The 20,187-nt window shown below is 43.2% G+C and overlaps 1 protein-coding gene across 1 annotated transcript in view; it reads left to right on the top strand.

Annotated features, from left to right (window-relative positions):
- Positions 1 to 20,187, top strand: part of Arhgap10 (Rho GTPase activating protein 10) — a 210,102-nt gene that overhangs the window by 51,711 nt on the left and 138,204 nt on the right. Inside the window, exons 2-3 of the mRNA XM_042701765.1 lie at positions 10,606 to 10,701; positions 10,774 to 10,835. Coding sequence (XP_042557699.1) covers positions 10,606 to 10,701; positions 10,774 to 10,835 — 158 coding nt within the window. The remainder of the gene's footprint in view (positions 1 to 10,605; positions 10,702 to 10,773; positions 10,836 to 20,187) is intronic.

The following is a 20,187-nucleotide window of genomic DNA, read 5'->3' as shown; positions in this document are numbered from 1 at the left end:
ACAGTTCCTTCCTTCCTTCCTTCCTTCCTTCCTTCCTTCCTTCCTTCCTTCCTTCCTTCCTTCCTTCCTTCCTTCCTTCCTTCCTCCCTCCCTCCCTCCCTCCCTCCCTCCGTCCCTCCCTCTCTCCCTCCCTCCCTCCCTCCCTTCCTTCCTTCCTTCCGCCAATCCTGGTGCTTGAACTCATTGCCTGAGTACTGTCCCTGAGCTTCTTTTGCCTAGGCTAGTACTCCACCAATTGAGCCACAGCATCACTTCTGGCTTTTTGTGTTTATGTGGTATTGAGGAATTGAACCCGGGGCTTCATGCCTACTAGGTAAGCACTCTACCACTAAGCCACATTACTAGCCCCAAACAGTTGTTTTCATTGTGATATTTCTATACATGCCTGTAATACACTCTGTTCAGATTCACTGTTTTTCTTTTTTTGTAGCTTTTAGTGAATTTCATTGTTTCCATATATATACATATGTATGCATATGTATACATGTATACATACATATATATGATGCACTAAAATCATACCCCCCTCACCATCTCCTTCCCCCTCAACAGCGTTTCTTTCATATTTGTATTGCTATTATTATTATTTTAGGTCTACTTTTCACATGAGGGAAAACATGGTATTTGTCTTTCTGAGCAAGGCTTATATTGCTGATGATATCTTTAGATATTTTCCTTATTCCTTACTGCTGAATATGCCATTGTGTACATATACCACATTAAAAATCAGTTCATTTGTTGATGAGCATTTAGACTGATTCCATAGTTTGGCTATTGTAATAATACTGCTATAAACATGTGCATTCAAGTATCTTGATTGTATGCCAAGTCACATTCCTTTGGATACTTGGCCCTAATAGGGCTGTAGCAGTGTCTTTTGTGTTAAATTTTTTATTGTTATTATAAAGGTAATGAACATACAAATATGTTACATTACATAAGTCAGGTAATAAGTACATTTCTTTGTGGATAGTGTCATCCCTTCCCTCGCTCTCTCCCAGTTTTTTTTTTTTTTTTTTGTCAGTCATGGGGCTTGAACTCTGGGCCTGGGCGCTGTCCCTCAGCTCTTCAGCTCAAGGCGAGCGCTCTACCACTTGAGCTACAGCGCCACTTCTGGTTTTCTAGTGGTTTATTGGAGATAGGAGTCTCGTAGTCTTTCCTGCCCGGGCTGGCTCTGAACCGCAATTCTCAGACCTCAGCTTCCTGAGTAGCTAGGATTATAGGCGTGAGCCACTGGCGCCCGGGTCTCCCAGTTTTTTTCTCCGATTCCTCACCCACAAATTGTGTAGTTCTTTTTCGACATAATGTCTAGTGAGTGCCACTGCTGCATTTGCTCACCCTTTGTGCTTTCATTTCTGTACTCCTTGTTACCCTCCTAACGACAGGTACACAAACAAGCAAGACCAAAAAGAAAACAGCAACAACAATAGCAGTCTTTTTTTTTGTAATTTAAACATTTATTGTAAGGAAAATACTGAAGCGTTGGATGGAAATGGGGGAGTTGAGCGGCAGCTTTGGTTGTGGCTGGCAGGCAGGGACTCTAGTGCCATCTGTGATCCTTCGACAGAAAGACTAGAGGAAAGGCTCACGTTCGTGAAGCCAGATGAGCACCTGATATCTAAGTCCTGCTAATATTGACTTTGGGCCTGAGGAATACCCTGTGGTTAACAAAGTAACTTGTCTTGACATTACTCCTGTTTGTGGGTTTGTTTTTGTTTTTGTCTTAGAGCATTTTGGAAACCACTTTATTTGCCAAGTTGCTATATTCAGTACCAGAATGTTTGAACAATATTATGTTTTGTCATGGAGCTTAACATCCTTGAAAACAGTATTTGCAGATAGCATTCTCATATTGTCCTGTTTTTAATCTGTAGAGACAGACCCTTTTTCAGCTAAACAATAGAGATGTATTGTCTCACTATTGTGGAGACTAGATAAACATGATCCTAGTAAGGCTGGTTCTCTCTGCAGGCCCAGGGAAGGCCCAGGTATTTCTCCCTGGTTTATATGTGGCTGTCTTATCTCTCTCTTTCCCTTGTCGTGTTTCCTGTCCAAATTCTCCCCCCTGCCACGCTTATTTTTTTCTTGGGGGCGGGGGGGTTGGTCGTGGTTCTTGAACTCTGGGCACTGTCTCTGTGCTCTTCAGCTCTGGGTGAGTGCTCTCCCACTTGAGCCACAGTGCCACTTGCGGTTTTCTGGTGGGTTATTGGAGATAAGTGTTTCATGGACTTTCCTGCTTGGTCTGGCTTTGAACCACGATCCTTAGATCTCAGCCTCCTGAGTAGCTAGGATTACAGGCGTGAGCCACCAGCACCCACCCTTCCCCCCTCCTCCCACTTTTTTTTTTTGGTCGGTTGTGGGGCTTGAACTCTGGGCCTGCGCGCTGTCCCTCAGCTCTTCAGCTCAAGGCGAGCGCTCTACCACTTGAGCCACAGCACCACTTCCGGTTTTCTAGTGGTTTATTGGAGGTAGGAGTCTCATGTCTCTCCTGCCCGGGCTGGCTTTGAACCGTGATCCTCAGATCTCAGCCTCCTGAGTAGCTAGGATTACAGGCATGAGCCACTGGCGCCAGACTCCTTTGGGAAGTTTTGCATGTAAACCCCAGAATTATTACATTGAGATTGAGTCTCACCAGTCATTGGGAGAGTTTCCAAGAAACTTCTTGAAACCAACCATCACCATCTCTTGCGTGGATTAGGGCAATAGCCTGCTGTCTTAGATTCTTTGTTGCGGTGACCAGTTCCTCAGAGAACAACTTATTTAAATGGCTCCCGATTTGCGACTTGCGTGGTTTCAATTCATGGCCGGCTGGCTGCCTCCCTTTTGTCTGGGTTGTGGTAAGGCAGACCATCATGGTGGAAAAGCAAAGTTGTTCACCTGATGGCAGTCAGGAAGCAGAGAGAGGAACAAAGGGGCCTGGGATAAGTGATGGCCCTCAAGGGCTTCCATTGTCACCTCTCAGTAATGTCATCAAGTTATGAATCCATCAATCAATGAATCTGTTGATGATCTAGTTGCTTCTTGGTGATGGGAGCCATCAACTGGGGATGAAGCCTCAGTAGGTGAGCCGTGTGTGTGTGTGTGTGTGTGTGTGTGTGTATGTGTGTGTGTGTGTCTGTGTGTGTGTCTGTGTGTGTGTAGGCACTTCCCATCCAAACCTCCTTTCTCACTGCTCTGCTTGACCACTTCTCTCACCGCAGCACCCAGGATGTTCCAGGCAGATATTGCATCTTGTTACTGTGCTGCTTGGAGGTCTCCACAGCCTCCCCATCTTGTTCCTGGACAGACCTTCCATCATCTTTGACCTTCTTATGTACTACTCTGCCAATCCATCTCTCAGCCAACTCCAGCTACTCTAGCCTTTTGCTGTCCCAGTAGCAGGCCTACAAATGGCTTACTCAGAGACTTTCCCAGTTGCCTGGTTGGCTGGATTCCTTGCCTCCTTCAGGCGATTGCTGAGATGCCGTCTTCTCCATGAAGTCTACTCTTGCCTGCCCAAGTGTTCTTCCTCCTCCAGCCTTTCCTCCTTGTTTTCATGTCACTCACCTGAGGCCAGCATGCATGTGATCGTCATCTACGTTTTCTTAAGAGGAAGATTCCTGCCACTCAGCTTCACCCCACATTCAGTACAGTTGACTTGCTGCTCTGCTGCCTGTACCTTGACACAAACAGTTTTGTGGAACCTGTTCTTGGGTCATCTGCCTGTCCTCTTTTGCCCCCAGTGAAATTGGAGGGGGGGGGGGGGTCATGTGCTGTAACAACCTTCCAGCTTAGGATGTGGACACTTGGGGTAAAGCGATTTGCCTGTGGAGAAGGGGGACATCCCATGTTAGTTTGTGGCATTTCAATGATTTTCAGTTTGTAAGGAGTAAAGCTACTGATCTGACCTTCTACCTTTGCGCTTTGCCCGAAGCCACAGACCTGATAGGAAGGCAGCATTTCACACTATTTGAAAAGGCTTTTTTTTCTTTAAAAAGGGTTTTTTTTTTTTAATGCCAATCCTGGGGCTTGAATTTAGGAACTGGGCATTATTCTTGAAGTTTTGCTTAAGGCTAGCACTCTACCACTTGAGTCACAGATCCACTTCTAGCTTTTTTGGGTGGCTAATTGGAGATGAGTCTGAGTTGGCTTTGAACTTCGATCCTCAGATATCAGTCTCCTGAGTAGCTAGGAGTGTGAGCCAGGCATCAGGTGGATTTTTTTCTTTTAATAAATTATGCTGCCTCTAATTTTCTGTCTGGTTTGTTTCTTATAAAATAGGGCCATTGGAGTACATTGTCTCTAAGATAAAATTTGCAGCCAAGTTACTTTATTAGATCAGGAGTTAGATATGTGAATCCAGTGATTAGAAGATAAAAGAGGTAGTACCTGCACTGGTAACTAGAGAATTTGAGGGACTAAAATTTTAGTGAAGGAATAGCCAAATCTATAGGATCCCGGTTTCTAATATTGGCATTCAGGCAATTTCCTGTAAACGCCAAGTTCACCAGCATCCCATGTTTGCTATGATGTTATCTTGGAGAAGGTGGGCATATGAGTAAATCGCCGGGGATATTCTTCATACTTAGCAATAATTGCTCTTTACCTCTCAAACATACATGTGTGTGCACATACGCATATAATACCACATACATGCAGACAAGAGAATGCACGCCCTTTGCCACCTTTTCTGTGGTGAACTGTTAAGTGGTTGGACTGTATATTCAGGAGCACTTGTGAGCTCCATTCCAGGAATAGTGTCCTGACATGTGTTAGGAAGAACAGAACAGGGTTCTTGTTAAATTGGGCTGGTTACCCAGTGTTGTGCCTCGCTCATTAGGCTGTGCAGGTGGCGGATGCTGCCCGTGGCTTTTGGGTTGTCTTCTGCAGCGTGTGACCTCATCAGGGATCTCTGAGAGGTGACTACTAGTGGAGCAGGTTTCCTGTCCCACCTTCTCGTGAGCAGCTTCGCTTTATCTCTGTGGTCCACTACTTGCTGGTTGTATGTATGATCTGGGACGAGCAAGCTGCTTCTCCTGTACCTGTTTCCTCCTCTGTCACAGGGACATAACAATAGCACCTGCCTCAGTGGACTCTGGTAGTTGTGATGACTAATGTGTGATGTCTCACTTCTCCTCCAGCAAATTGCTCTACCCAGAACCCCCATCTGCTGTCCGTAACCGTGAAGGGAGTATGGTGGGCAGGCTAATCGTCCTCCAGAGATGTTCCATGTGAATCTCTTGAAACCTATGCTATTTTCACATGGCCAAAGAGAAAAAAAGATCTTCCAGGTATGATTAGGGAGGCATTCCTAGATTGTCCTAAGGGCAGACATAATCGCAGTAGCCCTGAAGGACAGAGGGATGTGAGGACCAAGCAGAAGCTCAGTGGTGGGGGGGGGCAAAAGCCAAACTATTTGGGAAGACTAGAAGTTTGATTCCTAGAAGCAATGCATTCAGAAGGAATGCATTTTTATTTTAGCCTCAGGATACCCATTTTAGACTTGGAACTTCCAAGCTAACACACTTGCATTATTCTGAGTCACTATATTGGTAGTAATTTGTGGGAGCAGGAAGAGGAAATTGATGCAATGTGTTAGCTGTCTTAACCTGTTTATTTTATTTTTGTGCATGTGTTCTTACTGATATCTATCTATCTGTCTGTCTGTCTATCTGTCTATCTATCTATATTTATTGATTTTTTTGCAGATCCTTAGGCTTAAACTCAGAGCCTGGGCACAGTCCTTAATCTTTTTTGCTCAAGACTAGTACTCTACCATTTGAGCTACAGCTCCATTTCCAGCTTTTTGATGGTTAATTGGAGATAAGAGCCTTCTGGACTTTTCTGCTCCAGCTGGCTTCAAACTGTGATTTTCAGATATCAGCCTCCTAAGTAGATATGAAGGCAGGCATGAGCCACCAGTCCCCCGCAGATTATATCTATATCTAAGTCTATATCTGTATCTGTGTCTATATCTATATAGACATATATGACTACATAATTATATAGATATCAATGGATATCTCTGACAGTATGTATATTATCATATCTATGTCAGTCTGTCTGTCTGTCGATCTATCTGTCTGTCTATCTATGACAAAAATCTGTGGTCACTAGGCTAGGTGATTGGCAGCTTCCCTTTCTCATAAAGTACCCTATTGTAGCAGGCACATTTCTCTGACTGCCTAGCTCAGAACCTAGCTGCAATTGACTGATTCTACTCAATGTACACAGTGATTGGATTGTGATGTGTGGTTTAGGGAAGGCTGATGATGTTCTCCAGTGTGGGTATGACAATGGATTTACTCCAGTTTCAAGGTTTTTTTTTTAAACATAATTACTTGGATGTTTTGGTGAACACTTGGCATCACTTCTGCATCATATTAGGTTTTAAGCCTTGCACACTACATTGATAGTGCATTTGTAATTTGTCTTCAGCTCCCTCAGTTTATCACTTCAAGTCATCCTAGTGACTTGAGTGTTGTTTATTCTGTGACTGAGAAGAGCTCAGTAATAGATACTCCAGGCAGGCTTGTCTTGGGGAGTTAAGGCTAGAAGTGCTCTTTAACTTGATGGCTCCAGCGATGGTTGGCTTATGAACTGCTACCAAAACAAGCTGTGATTTGGTGTTCAAGTCTAGACTAGACAAGTTATGCATTCTGTACTCACAAGATGTTTGTACCATTCTTTAAACCACAAAACAAGTAATTTCCTTTCTTTGTTGACTTGCAGAGAAAAGCTTCAATGTTGTTTTTACATATAGTGCCCCTGCAGGTTTTTGTCAAAACTGGAAAACACAAGGGAAACATGGGGCTAGCCCATGGTCCTGGAAGAATTTTGTTTTCCAAGTTATTCAGCATTATTTCTTTGGCAAGAAACTGGCATGATAGACACCAAGTTCTTAGGAGTGTAAACCCAGATCTTCAAGTTTAATTGGTAAATTTTGGTGTGCAGAGAGCAGACTTTAGTTTACTTGGCAGACTTTGGCATAGTTGGTAATCTTTATTTCAGTCTCTACATGCAGAAGAATGTGGGCATCTAGGGGCATTTTCTCTACTTCAAAAAAAAAAAGCTTTGGAGTTCAATGTGATACGTCAAGAATCCTGGAGTTCCAGTTTAGTGAGGGAGGAAAGGCATTTACTCATTGTTTGTTTACATTTCAAGCCTAGGGTTATGGAACATGCCGCCTCTCTTCATGGATTCCCCTTGCAGTCTCATGCCTGCGGGAGTGGAAGTTGTATGAAACTTCTGATGTTACAGGGCACTGATTTAACGCACCCACACTGTTGCCCAGAACTATAGTCAAGGTATACATGCACCCCGAGCTTCCCATCCACTTGGGCCAGATAGCCACACAAAGTAGATGTCAGTGTTGTAAGAAACCATTCTTCCCATTTGTAGCATTATCAAGCAGTAGCAATTTGGACCAGGTTCTGGAGGCTCTCCAAACTCGAATTCAAATTCTAATTGGTACAAAGGGTCATTAGTGTTTATTATGAACACCTACATGACAAAGCTCCTAACAGAAGAAGTGGACAATTACATCATACCAAGATTAAATCATAAAGAAATAGAAAACTTAGTAGATCAAGTAGACAGATTCTTGGACACATACACTTTACCAAGATTGAGTTATAAAGAAGCAGAAAGCCTTAACAGACCAGTAGCAACTGAACTACACTCAAGGTAGACTGTTGGTATATATAGCAACTTGGCAGGATTTCAGGAGCATTATGGTGAATAAAAGTGCCCAGTTTTACAAAGTGAAATAAAGTGATGATAAGAAAATCATATATGCACCTTCAGAAGAATGAAACTAGACCTCTGTCTTTTACCAGCTGCAAAAATCAACATGATTAAACACTTTAATATAAGACCTGAGAAATTATCCAGCCTATATTTTCAGTCTTGTTTTGTTGGTTATGAATCTCAAAACACAGGCCTGGAAAACTGTGCAGTAGTGGCAAGTTCATTTGAAGATCAAGCTCTGTTTATTATTGAAATTGGGTATGCTTTTTGTGCACAGTCAGGCTTGACATGAGCCCCCTAGTGTATACCAGCTTTGAAGGGATGTTTAGAGCATGTTCACTTCGGGTCTTCAGGGATTCATAGAGGTGAGGGATGGGTCATGGAGGAAATGCCTACAAGTTTTCATTTAGTAGAATTCTACATTAGAGTCATGTGGAGAAGAGGACAGTTTCCTGTCAGGTGAGGTCTAGACAAAGGAACTGGGGATGGTGAACTGTCCTGAGAGGCACAGTGGTGTTATGAAAGGACATTCATGAAGTACCAGACCCTCGAGACCTGGTCCTTACTGCTGGCTGTCTGAAGGGCTCTGTGACCTTGGTCAACTTGCTAATTTAGCTTTTATTTATTTATTTATTTTTGGTCTGTCATAGGGCTTGAACTCTGGGCTTGGGTGCTGACCCTGTGCTCTTCAGCTCAGGTGACTGTTCTACCACTTGAGCCACAGCACCACTTTTGGTTTTCTAGTGGTTTATTGGAGATAAGAGGCTCATGGAATTTCCTGCCCAGGCTGGCTTTGAACCGTGGTCCTTATATCTCAGCCTCCTGAGTAGCTAGGATTACAGGCATGAGCCACCAGCACCTGGCCACTAATTTATCTTGAATGTGACTTACCTCATTTGTATGTGTGTCTTTTAATTTTTTTTGTTAGTATAAAGGTGATGTACAGAGGGGTTACAATTATATGTCAGGTAAAGAGTGTATTTGTTTAAGGACAGTGTCACCGCTTCCCTGGCTCTTTGTGTGTGTGTGTGTGTGTGTGTGTGTGTGTGTGTGTGGTGACAAAAGGATGATACCAGCACTTACCTTGCCACCTCAGCTACCTTGTAGCTCAGTGAGTATAAGGTGTATTTACCATGGGTAAGGCCCTCCTTGGGTCTGATCCCCAGCAACCTACTTTCAAGACATGGTACAATTCTGTAAAATTGTACAAGTATCTATCCTTAGATTCTCTTTACTCCAGTGCAATTATGAGCTCAAATAATCTCTGCAAAGATCCAGCTGTATCACTTGCCTTCACATGGAAGTGAAACCCTGCCTGGCATGAGATCATGATTCACTTGCAGTTCCATAACTTTGTGACCCAGATTTGCGGCGTACAGGAATTCCTTAGCTTATTTTGAACTCCATGTAAGAGAGTCTCCTGCCCCTGGCTTGTCTTTGACTGTCACAGTGCTGAGTCCCGCTGTGGATTTTCTAGTACATGGCTACGAGTACTCTTGCTCATGTGCGAGAGTTTTCTCTGAGAAATTTACCAACATCTCTGGGTTGTAGGACATTGTCAGATTTACCAGGAAATGGCCCACTGATGAAAAAATTAATTATGCCAGGGTTTTCCCCTCTCTGGCAGTGTAAACAGTTGTTTCCTCACACAGAGTCATACCAGCTCTTGGAGCTGCCAGTGTCATTAACATTTGCCAGTTGCATGAGTGTTGTATTGAGGAGACTGGAAATGTTAATTTTTGGGTTTTTTATTGCTGTTGACTTCAAGTACCTTTTATGTGGCTGTAGGCTATTTGAATTTACTTCTATGAAGTGTCACTTCAGTTGTGTCCAACTTTTTGTTTTTAACTAGGGTTTTGACTTTCTCCATTGATGTCTAGTAAATATATGTGTCTTGTAGATATGTCCTTAACCTCTATCTTTTATTTCTTGAATTCTAACCCAGTCAGAGTTTATTAGCCTCTGCACATTATCTATTTCTTTAGAAGTCATCATACCGAAGCCTCTTGCTATCTCTTGCTTTACCACTGAGTCACGCTCATCTGTAGGCTTATTTAAAAAGTCGTTTGCCATGATTCTTTCAATCTCTAGATGGTGATGCGTATACTTTTGTAGAATTGCTTTGCGTGCCATTTAATCTTGGCCTTCAGTTACCTAGCTTCCTGATGCTGTTTACCATGAACATTCTTGGGAATCCTTTGGGGTTTCTCTGGCTGTGGTGACGATTTGTCAGTTGGGGCACTGGCTGGCTGAGTTTTGCACACCCTCTGCTTGAAGCTGTGGTTGGCAGTCTGGTCTCATGAAACCCTGACAGGACTGTCAGGTGCGGGCACTCCGAATCCTAGCTTGAACTTTGGAAGCAGGCAAGCTCTGACTTGAGTGAGCAGGGACAGGGTATAAGGGCTTTAGGGAAATGAGGTGAAATAGATCTGGGAAAGAATGAGTGGGTGAGGGAATAAATGATTCCCCAGGAATCTGTACCAGGGCATGGAATAGAACAGAGGCCGCCCAGAGGGTATGCCAGGTAGAAGATTGTGGAAGCATGGTTGTTCCTTCTCAAAATGGAGGGGAGGGGAGCTCTCCATCTCTTCTTGTCTTAGCAGTGTAACATTCTCCTTAACGGCATTAGATTGAAGCAGGCAGGGAATGTCTGCCCCTTGGGCTGTATGAACCCACAAAGTCACGTTGTACATGGTGAAACAGATGTACTTCTTATATGCTGCTGCTTGTTAGCTGCCCGAGGGCCATCTGCTTATAGTGATAATTTGGTGTGACCTGGGAATGGTCTCATAAATATCCCAATGACTTAATTGCCAAAAAGAAAGCCCAGCTGTCTTAAAATGAGGACCCTAGTCATGGATGTGCCTTTCTTTCCAGGTCTTTCTGCAGCGCAGCGCAAGTTTGCTCACTCACTCAGAGACTTTAAATTTGAGTTCATTGGCGATGCGGAGACGGACGATGAACGCTGCATAGGTATGTGAGCCCGGGGTCGTGGTTCGCTTCCTCTGTCTGGGCCACCGCACACTCACTCCTTTCTCATTACAGATGCGTCCTTACGTGAGTTTTCAAACTTTCTGAAGAACCTAGAAGAACAGAGAGAAATTATGGTGAGTAGACAGTAAAGAAGGCAGATTTCAAAGGGGGAAGCTGTGAGCTTAGACGCTGGTTCTGGCAGAGGGGTTGATGGCGGCATCCGTGGGTAGAGGAAGGCACCTAGCAGCAAGAGCCGTGGACCAGGTTCCAGGGTGAGACTTGACTGGTCGGGTGCTGGACAAGTGTCCCATTTTATATGGTCTTTCTCAGGGAAGGGTTTTCAAGTGAGTAGTTTGCAGTGATGGTGCTGCCAGCTATGAAGCAGACACCTGGCACTGGGGCGTGGGGCGGGCCCGCGGAGCACGCTTCTGCGTGTGTTCCGAGGGACGAGCTCACCACCGGCATTTTGGAGATGTTCTCTCTGGCATGTCAGGACGTGTTGTACTTACTGGAGGTGGGCAGCCGCCCAGGAATCTTACTGCCTTTAAAAATAGTGCTGCAGGTCTGTGGTGTCCTTTAAAAAGCCCCTCCGCATGCATTTACCTCTGTACATGTGTCCTCTTGTCAGATGGACATGTCTTCCTTGCTAGCCTCCAGTGCATGCTCGGGGAATCAGAGCACAGATGTGGTCGAGGCCCAGAGTATCAGGAAAGCTGCAGGGAGGAAGAGGCAGAGAGCCTCAGAGTGCCGAAGCTGTCTGAGACCATGCTGCTTTGTGCCTCTCTGTCATCATCCCCCGTGCTGAGGCCGGACAGTCCCCATTTGGGCATGGTGGCTTCATGCAGACAGACTCTTCTGGCTTTCAAGACATGCATTTCACATCGACTCTCTCTGTCTCAGACACCACCCTTTAAAAAATACGTGGCCAGGGAAGGCATCGTGGGTGATATCCCCAGCCATGTTCCTCTGTAGGCCGGAGCGTCTTGAGCATTGATCAGGTACAGGCCAGGAATCAGTTCTTTTCTCCTCCCTGACCCTCCTGGCTTCTCTCCTTCTTCCTCATTCTTTCATTGGGCTCCAATCCCTTGCATAACTTTTTTTTTTTTTTATTAGCTCACATTGGTTATGGGGGAATTGGTTCACGGTTACATTTCCACACACGTTCATTCTATTTCAACCAATCTCACCTCCTTGGTCACTCCCCCTTTCCTCTCCTCCCCTTCCCAAGACAGTTTCAACAGGTTTCATTGTCCTGTTTGCATAGTTGCGAACAATCTAGTCCCTATTCATTCTCCTTGTTAGCTCCCCCTCACTCCTCTCTCCCCCCACCCACCTATTTCTCCTTCCTGGCCCTCCTACCTGCTGCTGGTCAGCAGCTTGCAGTGAGATCTTTCACTTTGCATAACTTATAATGTTGGTTTTTGTTCCATGAAATGACTGTACTAAAATCATATTTGAATTGTTTTTATCTTGTAATGTGTGAGTGTGTGTGTGTGTGGTGTGTGTGAAAGTGAATGCATGTGTTTTACCTAAGGGGAGAATCTTCTTGACATTCTTTCCGTAGTGTACTCTACTGCAGCTCTTTTCCCCTGCTCCGAGGTGATTCTGTGGTAAACTACACTGAGAGCCATTGGCTGTGGTCTCACTTAACAATCCTTGCCTCCGAGCTAGATCTTTCTCAAAGTTAGATACTCTTACTATATCTTGTTTTTTTTTTTTTTTTATGACTTCACGCCAATTAGGAAGTTAAAATAGACTTGGAAGCCAGACTTTCACTTGTCATTTCCAAGGATTAGAGATTTTATCTAGTTTGTTTGTTTTAATGGAACAAGTTCCTATTAGGAATTTTCAATTGGTGTCAAAATATTGTTTGTAAAGTGTGAGTTCATGCATATGATAAATAACCTAAAACATGCAATTGCACTGGAGAGATGATTTTAGTTTAATTTTATAAAAGTTATCATATTTATAATGATAATAACAGATATACTGTGTGTGTGTATGTGTGTGTGTGTGTGTGTGTGTGTGTGTGTGTGTGTGTGTGTGTGTGTATGTGTGTGTGTGTTGTGCCAGTCCTGGGGCTTGAAGTCAGGGCCTAGGCACTGTCCCTGAGCTTTTGTGCTCAAGGCTAGTGCTTTACCATTTTGAGCCACAGTGCCATATCCAGCTTTTTGGAAGTTATTTGGAGATAAAGAGTCTCACGACTTTCCTGCCTGGGCTGGCTTCGAACTGTGATCCTTAGATCTCAGCCTCCTGAGTAACTAAGGTGACAGGTGTGAGGCACTGGTGCCTGGCATCAAATGTGTTTGAGTCAGTTCTCCAGATGAAAGGAAACAGTTTTCTGTGGATTTCTGTTTGACAGGCATGTTCGGGACTGGGGGGAGTATATCTTGAACTTACCCAAAAACAGCTTTCCTAGTTTGGCTTGAAAGTTGTCCATGACACCAACTTGATGGAGACTTGCTCCTTGGAACTGACTGTCATCTTTTGACAACATAGTTTTTTTTCAGGTAGTTAATTTTCCCCCCTGTAAACCCATTACAACTGACTCATATATGGATGCTATTTTAAAACTTACTTGTCAGAAATGATCCTTTGAGAGTTCAATTTCGGCCTACATAGAATCCTATAAATATTAAGACTAACTCAAACCAAAGTATTAGAATGAATCAGAATTATCTTAGATCAGAGGCTGGACTCCTCTCCCGAAGCCCTTCCAGAAGTGTGAGGCCGTGTCTGATGACTCAGAGTCTCCTTCCCTGACTCATCATCATCTGTGCCTCTTAGCCCTCTCGTCATCAGATTCTACTTCCCCATTGCAACTTGTGTTTCCTGTATTTCATATCCTAGGGGCCTGTTCTCTGCTTCCAAGGAATCTGTTCTCCCTTGAGTGTACACACACACACACACACACACACACACACAGTCACACATAGTCACACACTCCCTCTCCCTCTCTAAATGCATGCATGTGTACACACAAAGAGTTATCTATGGTCTGGGTATGGTAGTGCAGGCTTGTAATCCCAGCTTTATAAGAGTCTAGGGCTAGAAGGTCACAGTGAAAGGCCAGTACTGAGCTAAAGTGCAGGACCTTATCTAAAAACAAAAAACAAAACACTTAAATTGAAACCAGGGATTTGGTTCAAGTGGTAGGGTATTTGCTTATAAAGGTCCTGAGTTCAAACCCTGGTACCATGATAAAAAGAAAATTAAAATGATCTCTAACATTCCAGTGGCATGGAGGAAAATGAGTGAGCGAAACTGGATTTTGGTGACCAAGGTGAATAATGATTGAGAGGCATTGGTCTCTGAAAGGTTGTAGATAACATACATAGCTTCTTTCCTCTTTTAATAGTTTCAAATATGGATTGAAACGTAGCTGACTCCTTAAGTGCTTTTCAATAAATAGAACGTACTAAGTGCTGTGAAGTGATTATATCCAGATTTAATTGGCGTTTTTCTTAGTGATGTATAAAGTGATGGACTTTTCTTTACCGGGTGGTGTGTAATTCTCAGTGGCAGACAGAATTAAACTTTGGAGATTCCAAGGAATAGCAGGCCAGGAGAGTGGAAAACTGGATTCTGGGAGTTGAGGCAGCAAGGTGACCCTCCTCATTTCAGTTGGCTTGTGGGTCCAGGGGCTGCTACCTCCTCCCCTTCCCATCCTACCTTTGATTAAACACCACAGGGACGGTAAAGGCCACTCATTCCTCAGCCGCCTGCGGGCCAGCAGTGGTCAGCTTTCTCTACAGCTGCACTGCACCCTTCCATGTCTCTACTCAGCCTTCCTTCTTTCCCAGCCTCTTGCTCCTGGGATCAACCTGCTTCACCAACGACAGTTAATTACCCTCCCAAGGTGTTCTCCTTATTTTTTTCTCCTAGATCTTCCTCTAGATATAGAGCTTTCCTAGCTTCCTGCTTCTTAGAGGGTCCTGAATAACACAAGAGGAAGTTCTGTGCTCAAGTAGCCACTTCTGACTGCTCAAGTCGCCGCGCATCACAGAAAATCTGGAGATGGGGTTTTCTTGTCATTGGTCAGAAGTGGTCTTTCTGAACATTTCTGCCCTCTCTTTTTTCTAGTATTTTTTTTTAATTCTTAATTAGTTGTTCAAAGGGGCTACAATTCCATAAGTCAGGTTATGAGTGCAATGCTTCTTGACATGTCACCCCTTCTTCCTTCTCCCTCATTTTCCCCTTTCTGTTCCTGCTCACAAGTTCTACAGTCTTAATTTTCTAGATTCAACCATTTGTCCCTTTATAATTCATGAAGTCCTATTTCCAGCTGTCACCAATACCATTGGCCTAAGAAACAAGAGTATCGTCAGATTTAAAACTAAAAATGCTGCAATTCGAATTCTGTCTCCTACTTTTACTGCTTTCAGGCTTATCTTTCTTATTTTCTACGGAGTTTTTAATTCCTTTTCATAATGTTCTGCCCAAGTATTTATTTTGTTAAAAAAATAGAAGCTAGCCTCTTATGGTCCCTCATGCAAAGAGAGAAAAAGAGGATCCAGATTAAATATCTATCCATCCTTATTAGGCTAACTCATTCCTGTTGAGGACAGAGGCTGGTTGTGACTCTCATTTTCCCCTAAGCATTATTGGAAACAAATTTTTACTAGCAGAGGAAGCTATTTGAAGAAATAGTCAAGTAAAACGGTTACTGTCTTCCTTAAATTAATTAATTCATGTTAGTTAATTAATCTTAATATTAACTTTCACATTAATTCCATTTCAGTTCTGTTGTGGTTTTTTTGTCGGTTATGGGTATTGAACTCTGGGCCTGGGTGCTATCCCTCAGCTCTTCAGCCCAAGGCTAGTGCCTTGGGCTAGTAGAGCATTATCCATAGCACCACTTCCTTTTCTGGTGGTTTATTGGAGATATGAGTTTCACAGACTTTCCTGCCCGGGGTTGGCTTAGAAGCATGATCCTCAGATCTCAGCCTCCTGAGTAGCTAGGATTATAGGTGTGAGCCCTTGGTTCCTGGCTTTCCTTTCCCCTTCCCTCCCCTCTCCCCCAGCTGAGGACCGAATTCAGGGCCTTGCACTTGCCAGGCAAGTGCTCTTCCATTGAGCTCAATCTCCACCCTTCAGTCCTGTGGTTTTGTTGGGTTTCAACTTAATTAGGATTCAGATTGAAGGTTGATCCTCACTCTCACTGGAGACTTTTTGTTCTTGCATTATCAGAAGGGTAGTTACTGAAGTAGCAAGTGTGACACCTACAGTGTGCAAATACAATTCCTGCAATACTTAATGAGACTGTTATGGGCTGAAAATGATGTTCAAGGAACCTTTTGGTACTCATGGGCTGTTCATTTCCATGTTTAAACTGTGCGGGTAATTTGTAGTACTGTGTTCTGTACCTGAGTCTCAGTTATTCATTTGTATATGAATTGTTATTAAAATTCTCACCAGCCCTTAGCTAGTGAGTTTAAGCTATTACTCTATTTTTGTTTTTATGTTATTTTTCCTAGCAGATGGACTAAATTACCTAGATCTATACTTAAAAATGAAATTTAGTACAGGTTTTTTTTTTGGGGGGGGGTTATAGTTACTTCACATTTTTCCATTCCCTTTTCTTACCTATTACATAGATTGGGAACAAGAATCATTCCTTCTTTTATAGCTGAGAATATTCAGGCAACAAAAGGAAATGGTTTTTGCTGTGGCCTAAAGATAGATCTAGTTAGGGCAGAGCCAAAATGAGACAGTGTGAGCCTCCTATTTTTACTTGGCAGGGATTTTCTTTTTATATTTTTATTATTATCTTTAAGTAGTTGTACAAAGAAGTTCCCATTCTACAAAGCAGTATATGAATACAAGGTGTCTGACAACATAGTCATCCATTGCTCTTAACCCATCCCTTCTCTCACTTTTCTTTTTTTTTTGTCCGTTGTGGGGCTTGAACTCTGGGCCTAGTCACTGTCCCTGGGCTCTTCAGCTCAAGGCGAGCGCTCTACCGCTTGAGCCACAGCGCCACTTCCGGTTTTCTAGTGGTTTATTGGAGATAAGGGTCTCATGGAGTTTTCTGAACTGAGATCCTCTGATCTCAGCCTCCTGAGTAGCTAGGATTACAGGTGTGAGCCACCGGTGCCTGGCTCTTCTATTTTTATATTGAGATTAGGTGATTACATAAATTTCACGTATTTCACAGTATTGTGGAGGGATTTTTAAAAAAATCAAGATTCACTATCAGTGTTAGTCTTCTGACTTTGTTCTTTTATAGTCTACCTGTTTTCAAAAAGACTTTAGTAGCCATTTTTATCTTGTTAAGACCCAAATTTAGAACGATGGGAGAAGATATAGTAAGGGAATAACTGGCTGGATGGAGAAGTATCGAAAAATGAGCATGTGTGGACAATATTCAAGTTAGTTAATAATGAATTGACCAAATGGGGAAAATGTGTAGGAGTATTGACAGGGCTAGTACTGAAAGCATTTTGAAAGCATTTTGTGAAGACCCTTTGTAAGGCTCTGAAATTTAGACACTATTCATTATTTATTAGTCTGGTTTCTCCATTAGGCTCTAGCTTTTCTGAGTAAATAGCAAGGCAGTGTACTAAAGACTTCTAGGTGGCTTGAACTGTGCAGGAGACTGGTCTTGAACTCTCAAGCCTCTGGCGTTAATCTCCAGAGTGCTGGCATTACAGCTGTGCACCACCGTGCATGGATGAGTTGTAGTCGTATTAGAAGCAGAAAGGCTGCTTGGAGTGGCATGGTCACAGACCTGCCTTGAAGTCACCACTCTCAAGGGTTAGGGAGGAGTCTGCCTCACCAACACCCCTCCCTCTCGTGGCTGTTGGTAGAATTGAATTGCTGCCCCTGGAAGTCGCTGGTCACCATTCTTTCTTACTTTATTTCATTTTTACTCTGGAGCATTTGCTTTGAAATTAATGCCTTGGATGGGAGCATATGGTTAATGGAAGTCTGGCTGTGATGTTACCTCTTACACTTCATTAAAAAATGTTGTCTCAGCTGTGCTTCAGTGACTTAGCAGTTTGGGGGGCTGAGATCTAGAGGATTGTGGTTCAAAGGCAATTTCAGAATTAAATAAATCTTTACTTTTTGCTTGTTGTTTGGTGTTTAGTTTGTTACTCTTTTTTAGCCCAGTCCTATTTGTGATCTCTGAGTACCTGAAACTGGATGTGATAAGCATTGTTTTGGGATATGATTCCTTGAACAGTTCTTTGATCAGAAGATATACTCCTTGAAGATTCAGTAAGACTTTGTTTTTTGGTCAATTGTGGGGCTTGAACTCTGGGCCTGGGTGCTGTCCCTCAGCTCTTCAGCTCAAGGTGAGCGCTCTACTACTTGAGCCACAGCGCCACTTCCCATTTTCTGAGTGGTTCATTGAAGATAAGAGTCTCATGGACTTTTGTGTCAGGGCTGGCTTTGAACCTCGATCCTCAGATCTCACCCTTCTGAGTAGCTAGGATTATAGGCGTGAGCCACCCGTGTCTGGCTCACGTGTCCGGCTCAGTAAGACTCTTAATATAAAGCAAGTTCCCCTCTTTTTTTCTAAGGGAACATTTGTGGGAAAGCATTCATTATGTTCAGAAATAGGTGATAGATCATTGGCTTCCTTTCTTTAAGTTGTGATACACAGAAAAATAAGGGTTGTGTCTTTGCTGTGTTGTTCCTTTGCTGCTATTGGGGAGGTGGAGTTTTCCCCTTGGTGTAATGAAATGGGAGGGATCTGGAAGGTCATGAGAGAAAACAGCTGGAATTCTCTTTTGCTCTCAGCTTATGCATTCCTTTGGGGGTCACAGCCACTTGGAATCTAGGCTTAAAATAATAAGGGCCATGAAGAATGGACAGAATCCCTCTGTCTCCTTAGTCAGTCCTGTCCTTGGTATATAGTAATTTGAAAGGACCAACTCAGTACTGACTAACCTTTTGGCTGTTTTACCTGGCTGACACCTTATATACCACAGGATGTAACTATACATACTTTGTTTTATTTTTATTGAATGTGGTATCTGGCCCAAAGACCTCTTTTATAATTTCCATCATCACAACTTTGTCTTTGATCTCCAGCGTGGAGGAAATTCTTATGTTTTTGGTGCTGGTCCTAGTGCTTGAACTAAGGGCCAAGATGCCATCCCTGAGCTGCTTTTGCTTAAGGCTGACACTGTACCAGTTGAGCCACAGTTCCACTTCTGGCTTTTTTTTTTTTAGTAGTTTATTGGAAGTAAGTGTATTACAGACTTTGCTGCCCAGGCTAACTTCAAACTGCGATCCTCAACTCTCAGCCTTTTGAGTAGCTAGGATTATAGATGTTAGGTCCTGGAACTTAGCCTATCTGTTATAGTTCTTTCTTTCTTTTTTTTTTGCTAGTCCTGGGACTTGAACTCAGGGCCTGGGCACTGTCCCTCAGCTTCTTTTGCTCAAGGCTAACACTCTACCACTTGAGCCACAGCATTACTTCTGGCCTTTTCTATTCATGTGGTACTGAGGAATCAAACCCAGAACTTCATGCATGCTAAGCAAGCACTCTACCACTAAGCCACCTTCCCAGCCCCTCTGTTGCAGTGGATCCGACAGTGGATCCAAATCAGCTTTGAAGCTTCTGCTGGTTGGATATGTTTTTGCCTACTTTGAACAAATCAAAATGATTTTTTTTCTTCTCTCACATTATACTTAGGTATTTAAAGACAATTTTTTCTAAAGGTTCTCTTCTCTATTCCCACTAAGTACTTGGTTTTATTTCCTCTGCCTTCTAACTCTTTTACCATTCTGATCACATTGCTTTCTTTACCCTAATTAGAAATGTCTCTTTGAAATGGGGTCACCTTACTATTGGATGAATTCTGATCTGATGATGCTCTCTTGTGTGCATTTGAGCAGTCTGGATAATCTGGGTATGTGTTCATTTTCTTCTGGAAGTGGTTCTTCTCGCTCATGCTGAACTTTCAGTCAACTAAAAAGTTTAGGAGCTTCAGACTCATGACTAAATCCAACCCCATTTCTAAACTGTTAAGACATCCTGCTGACGAGCAGTTTCAACACCAACGCCCAGCGGCTTGCCCATAGTGGCAAACTCCAGGCCATCATTCTTCAAGTCCCTCTTTCCAGTGTGAGAACTACAGGAACTGTGATTCTCTCCAACTTTCTCCTTTCCCTCATCCTCTCTGGTCAGCTGCAAATGTATGAAATACGTTCTCTGCAAAAGTAGAGGACAAAAGTAAGCAGAACCTTTCTGCTGTGATAACTCAAGGCAGTTCAGCTAGTGTTTGGTAAACTGTGACCCAGGGGCCAGACTCTACCTTGCTTTTGTGTTTGTTCAGTTTTATCGGAGCATTGCTGTGCCCATTTCTTCTTATACTAAGTATGGCTGCTCTGTGTTACCGTAGTGGACTTGAGGCCTCATGTAGCAAATTGTCATTTGGCCTTTTATAGAAAAAAAATCACTGTCTTCTGCACTAGGGAGAGAGCAGTTTGTTGAGCAGGTTTTATGTTTGATTCAGAGAAAGACTACCCAGA

Source organism: Dipodomys spectabilis, unplaced genomic scaffold, assembly GCF_019054845.1.
Source record: "Dipodomys spectabilis isolate Male_0828 unplaced genomic scaffold, ASM1905484v1 ptg000297l, whole genome shotgun sequence".
Lineage (NCBI taxonomy): Eukaryota > Metazoa > Chordata > Mammalia > Rodentia > Heteromyidae > Dipodomys > Dipodomys spectabilis.
This window is presented reverse-complemented; position numbering and strand designations above follow the sequence as displayed.